Raw genomic sequence first — 9,064 nt, 5'->3', positions numbered from 1 at the left:
AATGGACAAATTCAACACATTTCTTAGGTCTTGAATCAATAAATTATTCCTTTCATATAACTTGACCTAAAGACAAAAGGCAAAAAATTCAATTGATTTCTAAGTCAAAAATGTGGATTAACGATTTAAGCTAAAGTCAAATGTATAGCTTCAAAATTTCATGCAAAGGGGGACTTGAGTTGAAGACATCCCATACTCACCTACAAGGTCTTTCAATTAGGCTACATGATGATAACTTGAGTGAAAGGGTTCTGAATTCTTACCTTGATAAATGAGAGGGGAGCCCATACATAACTAAATAGAGGGATGTATATGGTTTGGAAGGCCTCCTCTCAATCGGATGCAAAAGATGCAGAGAGGACCAGCACCAAGGAGCACCTATGCTTCTCACCCTCTCACCTCTTCTGTATCCATCCGTCTCTACACTTCAAATGCCACCTCGACTTACCTCCCTTGCCCTTATGCTCATCAAGCCTTTCGGTCTATGCCTCCTAGCAAGCCTCTCCCTCCTATGCCCCTACTCATCGTGCTCCCCAAGTGTGTGTTTTTGCAATGTTAGTCCCTCCTCGTTGACCGCTAAACGAAAGGCCCATCATGTGCTTCCGGTGTGGGGAGCATGAGCAATTCCAATGTGGATGCCCTATCCTTGAAGGAACTTGTCCTTGCATGATCATTGGCGGCCAAGGATCATTATACAAAGAATTGCCCAATCCAACCCCTTTGTTGATTTTGTGGGATTGTTTGAAAGGGTCCATCCTAGATCCCCCCTTGGTTCTTCATCCACATGATACTTATGTCCTTTATTATTAGGTGGCTAATAATGAATGTTATTATCTCCTTAACACAAGAAGATGGTGATTACATTACTTTTTTCACTTATTTTTTTAATGCAACTGGATAGCTATTGTCATGCTTTATGGTAACTATCAACCTATAGCCAATTGGTCCTTATGTCTGGCTTTGTCTCTTACACTCAAGCTAGCTGCTTCTCTTCCAAAGTCCAAGCTAGTTGGTTAAAGTTAATTTAATGATTGCAAATATCCTTCATCCATGTAGCAAGCAAGTAGGTACTAGTCTCCCTCCATCTATCAACTAGCAAATCATTAAGGTTATTCTCTTCTACTTCAATGCGTCAAGATGGCTTGTCTGATACACTTGCCACTAGTATTTTTTAATGCAACAAGCTACAGCCATTGTCACGTTTCATGTTGTTCAAAAGCAAGCTAGCCATTATTTTCAACTCAAATCTATGAAGTTCAAGATACATGCCTATTAACATGGTCAGATATGGGATGCCCCTCAAAAACAAGCTCCCTCGTGCTTCCTTCCCCCTTGCATCCCATGCATCCCGTCCCCTTGCATCTGCGCTTTCCTCCTCCTTATCCTCCTCGCCCTTGTATCCCCTCCCTCTTGCATCCACCTTGTATCCCCTCCCTCTTGCATCCACTTCCTTCCCATCTTTCCTTGTGCTTCTTCCCCTCCCCCACTCATTGGGACCTCAGCCCCCCTTGGCCCTCAGCCACTCCCCCTCTGTGTTTGTGTCCCTCCCTTCCCCACTCGTGCCCTTTGTTGCCTCACTCTAGGATTGGCAAGCGAATAGTGTGCAGCTTGTGGAGTAGGAATTTCACCCCAAATTTCAAGGCCCATTCTAGGTCTACCTTTTCACCATCTATTGTGGCAAGGAGGCAAGTGAAAAGCTACAATGCTTTGCCTTTAAAGGACCCATCCCTCACCATATTATCTTTCTGGAGACAATTGGACAGGAAACCAGGCAGCTGGATGGATAGGTAAGGGTACTGCAGACCAATTCATTTCCTACATTTGTTAATAGCCACCTACCAGCATGCCAAGGATAATCTTTTTTCCTTCTTGTGAGGGCAAATTCTTTTTCCACCTGGAGCATCAAGAACTGATGGCGCAATTTTGACAGTCAATCTTTTGCAGAATTAGACATGGGAAAGGTAAACTAGCGTTGAGCTAGTCCCACCCCATCATTCATCAGATGTAGTCACTAAAAGAACAGCCTCAACAGAATGATTTGTAGAAACAGCGTTTCTAAGTAACGTATGCACAATACAAACCATACATCAATGTCTCCCTCCCCGTTTATATCCAGAATCTTGCGAAACAGAGTTCATAAGAAAGCATGCATGTGTATATTGCGAACTATAGGTCAACATCTCCCTCCCTCTTTAGGGATCTTTCCATTCCCAAACTCCCCTCAATTTCAAGGCAGTGCCCCCCTCTCCAAAATCCCCCAGAGTTAATCTTAAAATTCATGTTTGAATCGTTGTGCAACTTCAATTTAAATGCTCACAAAGATAACACACTCATGAACATTACTTCCAGAGATTTCATTAATTCCAACAAAAAGCATTCAGGAACATTACTTGCCAGAGATTTAGTCAGTTTTAACGAAAAAGCATTCCCATGAACATTACTTGCCCGTGCCTTATTCCGTAGTATGTGCCCAGTTTTGTGCATTGTATTTTTAGGTTAGAACAACGCCCTGAACAGATACTTGAGCTGTTTGTCCCTCCCCAATATCACTAACTTTCATTAAGGGGGCAGTTAACCTTAACATTCAAGTTTTGAGTGTTGGGCAACCTTAAATTTGAATGCTCACAAACATAAAAAATACATTCCCATGAATATTACGTGCTGGAGATACCTTCGTTGTGCCAAAGATCTTACAGGAATCTTATAGACATATGATATATACCTCACTTTGGACCTAGCTTTCTGGATGCTGGGAATTGAGATCACAATTTTTTCCCATAATTTTAGACCAACTTCCAGGGAGATCACAATTTTTTCCCATAATTTTAAACCAACTTTCAGGAAACTTGAGACTCAAATGTTTTATTTAGCATCAATGTACAAAATCAATGTTTTGGAATAAACTAGCATAATTTTTCAAGGCCAAAAGACCAAGCAAACAGATGTTGCCTATGCCACACCAAGGTAAAACTCGAAAACAATTTTACAGCCTTAGTGAGTCATACGATGCTTTCTGCATAGTAAATAATGTCAAAATACTTGGCAACCCTACTGAATTGATTTCAAAGGCCAAACTATGACTTCTGTAGTGCCATCATAGATTTCAACATCTATTGTTGCATACAAATGTTCACTTTCATAACATTAGAAAACTCATATGGTACTGATCATCTCGTTTGTCAAAAGACCTTAGAAGAAAGAATTGCCCATGAGCTTGTTGCCGGTGTGCATGATGGGGAGAATCCAGTTTGCAGTCAACCCTGATGTGAGCAGAGCTGGGTGTGAGTAGTCATACGGTCATGCTTTGGGGTGGGCAAAGAGATATGCAGTGCTGTCAGCCATAGTATGGAGTACATCATCCGATCATGCTTTGGTGTGTGCAATGCAGAAAGTTGGACGTGATATGTATTAAGCATATGCAGTCAATGACGTGAGTTTCAGTTTAGCCTCAACTTCCAAAGTTGTGGCTTGGCAGGAGTTCCTCTTGGAGCTGGAACTCAGGACCTGACCATGCAAGGCAGGTGTTCCTTTTGGAGCCGTAACTCCAGGACCTGACCATGCAACAGTGTCTGGGACAAGCCGCACAAATGTCGGCTTGTCTGCAGATTGTAAAGACCACTTGCGCTCATATCATGTTGGGCAACAAGCAAGGAGCACTCAAGTCAGTGCTGCAAAGCAAGAAGGCTTCCTTGCTCTAGGACAACAAGCAGGGAAGGGTCGACCTTCCTATGACCGCTATTTGCAAGGAGTTTCAGCAGGCTGAAACACCCAAAGTCAAAGATAGCAAACACGAACCCTGTGAAAAACCAGTTTAACCTGAGTTAAACAATGGCCTCCTTGACAGACTGAACTGGTTAGTTGTATGCATGCACACGCACACAAAAGCGCATAACCACATCACGACCAATAAAGACTTCTGAATATGTAGAAACCTCGAGACTCCTGGACTGGCCATTGTGTGTGACACCATGGTATTTCAATTTCTGTTTCCAACTCCCTCATGCAAAGATCACAGCTTCTCATGACCAATACATGGAAGCTTCGATGCCCTTGGCCTTGAGTGAGTGTCATCAGCTAGTAAAGTCAAAAGTACCAGCCGGAACAGGGGGTGGATTATTGCTGAAATTGAAAATTTGGCCAGTTTCAGTGCCTTGTGCCATAGTTTGATCTTCATCCTCTTCCACCCAGTGAGTTTCCAATAGCTTCACAGCCTTCTCATAAATCTCATTGTTATCATGAGCTTGCAAATTCTCGATCTTTTCCACACCTTCAGCCTCCTCAATATATCTAGCATACAAATTCATGCCACCAGTGTTCCCCATGTCCTTTTCAGCCTCTCCAACCTTCAGAATATTTTCGAGACCCTCCAGGCAAACTGTCGCAATTCTTGGGTCTGAACAAGCCAGCAAATCACATAAAGGCTTTATACAGCCCTGACTAACAAAATACCTGTGCCAGGAGAGAAGATGAAATTAAAAGAGTCAATTGTGGACTCCAGACATTCTACTTATGTCTCAAATTCCTCGCTCATTGAATCATGCCCTCACTACCCTTTGCCAAAGCTTCTCTGATACTTTACTACCTGTATTTTGGAGAGTTACAAAAGGCAAGAGAGCTTACTTAATTTGTTCATGTGACCCGCCTGATGTAGCATTAGAGATGGCCCAGGCAACTTCCTTCTTAATATCGAATTCAGCATTTGCTAGTAAAGAGACTAGAGGGGGGATGAGGTTGGCATCAATTACTGCCTGAAAATTAATACTGTTAGTCACATATACAAAATATTGTCACTTCCATTAGCATTCACAATAAAACAATGCGAGAAATACTCTGAAGGAAAACACACTGCAGAAGTAACAAAGATGACCTGAATCTGAGACTTGTTCCCAGCAGTTATGTTTGATATTGTCCAGCAGGCTTCCTTTTTAATACTTTTTTTGTGGTTATGTGAAAGCAGCGTCAACAGACAAGGAAGGGCTTGATTGTCGATAATAAACTGAGAATCCCAAGAAAACAAGCCATGACAATTACAACCAGACACGTGGGCTATCCAACAAATTGAAACACCAACTCAGCACATTCCATCAATACAAATCATATAAGCATCATTCATCATTCATTTATTTGAAGGATAAGAAACTAACTTTCACAACAGTGAGCTGAGGCTATAGTCCCATGGGAAAAAATCAGTAAGAGTACTAAGCCCCGCCCCAAAGAGGTAATTAGAAGGAGCAAGGGGGACCCTTTAATGAAGGTGAGATATGCATCAGGCACGGATGGATACCAAGTTGCCCCTTAACTAAATCCTTCTCTTAACATTAAAGAGGAGGAAAAGACTGGGGTGCCCATGAATCAGATCTTCAGAAACTCTCAAAGAAAGCTCCAGCATTTTTATGAGCATTAGGAAAACAAGACCATACACTGAATTGAGCTACTCCAATCACCAATTCCCACCAGAGCTGCACATTAAGTCCATTATTTGGCATAAAAAGAGTCGATGGCACTATTTTTACACTATCTAAAGCTGAGACCTGAACAAACACTTGCTTCTCACATAAGATAGACAACGATGAGAAGCAAGCACTTGTTGATAAAGAATATCTGCCAACAGGAAGACCAATATAAGTCAAAAAACTACCTGAGTCTGCATGTCATCTCCTGTCACAATATTCCCCACTGTCCGCAAAGCAGGAATAAGGACAGATGGAGACGGATGACTGAAGGCCACAGATCAACATAAAGGAGAAAAATTGCTATGTTAATTGAATGATTGAAAAAAAAACCACTGTCAAATCAGACGAAAAAGCACCAGCTCTTCCACAAAAGGGGCACAAAGTGCTTACAGTAAAAGAGTTACAAGTCGTCGGCACACGCCTGCTTCAATAACTGCTTGAATTTTATCGCTTGATCCATCAGAAAGATAGGATAAAGCCCAACACGCATCAGTCAGGACCTCCGCATCATCGGAATTAATCAGACGTGCCAATGCAGGCAAAGCTGCTTTAGCCTTGAATGCACAGCAACAACCACACACACAAGTCAGACCACATTGTTTCATGCATTGTCTGCATGACAAAGAGGATCCCCAGCACCACAAGAAGAATGAAGACTACCTCAGCAAAAGGAGGCTGGGGCTTTCCTCGACAGAAATTGGATAGCGTCCATGTGGCATTCCTCAACATTGAAAGTTTTGCACTATCGGTCAATTGTGATAGGAGAGGCATCATGGCACCATGACTAAGAACTAGATCTCTGCACTTTGCACTGTCACCCGCAACATTTCCCAATGCCCATACTGCCTGAGAGGAGAGAGCAGAGAACGCTGAGAAAAACTTGTGTGCCACAAACAAAGGTCAACACCTGTCCACCACCACTGAAAATGAAAGCCCCATAAATTAATACCTGCTCCCGCACATCGTCACTAGGAGAGCTAAGAAGTTGCACAAATATCGGGACTGCCCCATGCTCAATGACTACCCGGGTATGATCAGAAGTGCCAGAGGCAATGTTCGTCAAAGCCCATGCTGCCTCGAACTACAAAAGGGTAGGTGCCAAATGTCATCACAATAGTAGCAGTTGAGCCGGTACATCTAGAAATGCTAATTATTTTAAACAGGAATCTCTTGGATTATTGACATAAGCACAGCAATACAAAGCTACATAGCACCCTAAAACTCCCGTCATGTAAAGCGTCATCGTTTACAATATTGCAAAGATTTCCCACACATCGTCACTAGGAGAGCTAAGAAGTTGCACAAATATCGGGACTGCCCCATGCTCAATGACTACCCGGGTATGATCAGAAGTGCCAGAGGCAATGTTCGTCAAAGCCCATGCTGCCTCGAACTACAAAAGGGTAGGTGCCAAATGTCATCACAATAGTAGCAGTTGAGCCGGTACATCTAGAAATGCTAATTATTTTAAACAGGAATCTCTTGGATTATTCACATAAGCACAGCAATACAAAGCTACATAGCACCCTAAAACTCCCGTCATGTAAAGCGTCATCGTTTACAATATTGCAAAGATTTCCACCATTGTCCACAAATCGCACAAACATGAAACACCAGTAAGGCTCAAAAGAACACCTGCAGCTGAGGAAAATCATTCCGCACAAGAAACTCAACAAACCGAGGAACAACTCCAGCCGCAATCACCGCTTCGATGGGAGGACTCCTTTCTGTCATGTAAATATCCCAATGATGAACGCCCATGACAAGTGCAACCAAACAGTTAGCGGTGTTCATTCAATAACCGACAACCACGAGCGATAAGTTGACAGAGCCGTACCTATGGACAAAAGCTTTCGAAATTGTGTTGTTGAATCCAGCTGCGTAGAAGGATTATCTGACCATACCCCGGCTACCATTACAGGTAGGCTTTCCAACTGACACATGACAAAACACTTTCAATAGCATGCAAAATAAATACATATAGAACCCCTGACAGGCAGCAGTCACAATAACCTTGCGAGTGACACTATGGTATCAGCAATTATGCAGATCAAAATAAGTCAAAAGCCGCACACGGAAAACATACCGTCTTAACAAGAGGCAAGCATCCAATGATAGCTTCTAAAAGGGACGAGAAAGTAGAGGGAGCGAGCTAGTTCGTCCTACCGATGGGCAAGAGGGAAGCCCTTTGCCTTACGTAGATACGCCAATGTTAATCTGTTGTAGTTTCAATCCCTAAAACAAAAAGACCTTGGAGGCATACCTTTCTGTCGACCGCGCTAAAACCCGGAGTGGTAGGAGGTAAATTCTGCGGTTGCATCCCTTCTCTTCGTTTTTTCAACAGACTCTCCTCCCGCTTACTCTTCCGAATTTCAACCATGTTGTCTTCCCGCTTCCGACGCGCCTCGTCGGTATCGACAGCAAGTTTATAGCTTTTCTTCCGGTCCTCCACGCGGGAACTGGGACGCAGAGACATGGCTGGAGAAAGCGAAAATGCGAGGGAAGGTCAAAAGGCTGCAGATCTGGAGAGGGTGGGCTAGATTGGCAAATTTCAGAGGCGCAAGGAGCAGAAAACTGCCGCCAGGTGTTGATCCAGCGCTGGCAAAACTCTGAAAGCTGGCGGAGGGAGATAGAGAAAGGATCGGAGACGAACGGAGCAGCACAGAGCCGAGCAGAGCAGGGGAAAGGAAAGGACGAACGGAGCAGCACAGAGCCGAGCAGAGCAGGGGGAAGGAAGGGACGATGAGAGCCTAGGGAATGAATGAAAGATTGCACGAGTCATGATACGACGAGTCAATCTCTGGACGGCTCCCATCTCTCCCGTCCACGTCGCTCGTCTCCCCTCATCTCGTCCGTCCGTCTCCTCTGCCCTAATCCGCTTTGTTTACTGCTCTGGTTGCGTTCACTTAACCACGGTTCCACGCCAACATTTATTTTTATTTACTTATTTATTTATGTATTTGCCACCTACCATACACATGTCCTACCGGGGTGGTGGTTGAATCTATTATAGTCCTTTCTTTTAAAATTGAATTGATGAAAACATGGAACTCTAAAAACCATCTCTAATTAAAGAGAATGTACCTTGAACTTTGCCACCTGTTATTTGGCAATCCCAAACATTATAAATCACCTTGCCATCCTGTAAATTTATTAAACAAACCTCTACTTTAAGTGCTTTGACTCATGGCCACCTAACCCTCTTATTGAAAAAGCAAAGGGCAGCTTACAACTGTCGATGAATACTTTGGGTGGGGGCCTAATTACTTTCTTGTCATCTATTCTAATCTATCATCACATCCCACTCCCAACTTTTGTGATCCTAGATAGCAGTTTGTCCAACCTACAATCAGTTAATAATGGTTCTTCGTAGCACCCACGATCTACATATTACGACCTTCTTTGCCAGTCCTCCTAAGACCCTTTCATGACTCTAAGAAACATAAGTTTTCCCCTCTTAGACCTTCAAACTTTCATCCACATTCAAGTGTTTGCTCAATTGCATTTTTACAAATAAACATACTTGATGAGATTTTAATAGTTATCATGGAATCACAAATTGAGTACTTGTCAATTTTCTTCAAAAATTTCGCGCTCAACAAATTCAATTC

General features: G+C 43.0%; 1 protein-coding gene across 2 annotated transcripts; it reads right to left on the bottom strand.

Annotated features, from left to right (window-relative positions):
- Positions 1–3,459: 3,459 nt before the first annotated feature.
- LOC147894857 (importin subunit alpha-1b-like) lies at positions 3,460–8,187 on the bottom strand. Of its 2 annotated transcripts, XM_087384483.1 has the most exons (9): positions 7,717–8,187; positions 7,291–7,387; positions 7,089–7,180; positions 6,403–6,534; positions 6,114–6,299; positions 5,844–6,007; positions 5,639–5,717; positions 4,868–4,996; positions 4,617–4,748 (listed from the first exon to the last, which is right to left on the bottom strand). In XM_087384483.1, exons 1-9 carry the CDS (start codon positions 7,927–7,929, stop codon positions 4,617–4,619), a joined length of 1,224 nt encoding a protein of 407 aa, XP_087240609.1. In that variant the 5' UTR covers positions 7,930–8,187. The 2 variants fall into 2 exon arrangements, with proteins under 2 accessions (XP_087240608.1, XP_087240609.1); XM_087384482.1 differs by lacking the exons at positions 7,089–7,180; positions 7,291–7,387; positions 7,717–8,187 and adding an exon at positions 3,460–4,449 and having other exon boundaries at positions 4,621–4,748; positions 6,403–6,558.
- Between the last annotated feature and the right edge of the window lie 877 nt (positions 8,188–9,064).

This window comes from Dipteris shenzhenensis, chromosome 14 (genome assembly GCF_047967505.1).
Source record: "Dipteris shenzhenensis isolate YYH24624 ecotype China chromosome 14, Dip_SZ_1.0, whole genome shotgun sequence".
Classification (NCBI taxonomy): domain Eukaryota; kingdom Viridiplantae; phylum Streptophyta; class Polypodiopsida; order Gleicheniales; family Dipteridaceae; genus Dipteris; species Dipteris shenzhenensis.
The sequence above is the reverse complement of the archived record's forward strand: the minus strand, read 5'-3'. Positions and strand labels throughout refer to the sequence as shown.

Coding starts and splice junctions, on each gene's coding strand:
- LOC147894857 (XM_087384483.1), bottom strand. CDS start 7,929: ATGTCTCTGCGTCCCAGTTCCCGCGTGGAGGACCGGAAGAAAAGCTAT. Junction 6,300..6,402: donor GTGACGATGTGCGGGAGCAG/GTATTAATTTAT, acceptor CTCTCCTCTCAG/GCAGTATGGGCATTGGGAAA. Junction 6,008..6,113: donor CCCAGCCTCCTTTTGCTGAG/GTAGTCTTCATT, acceptor TGTGCATTCAAG/GCTAAAGCAGCTTTGCCTGC.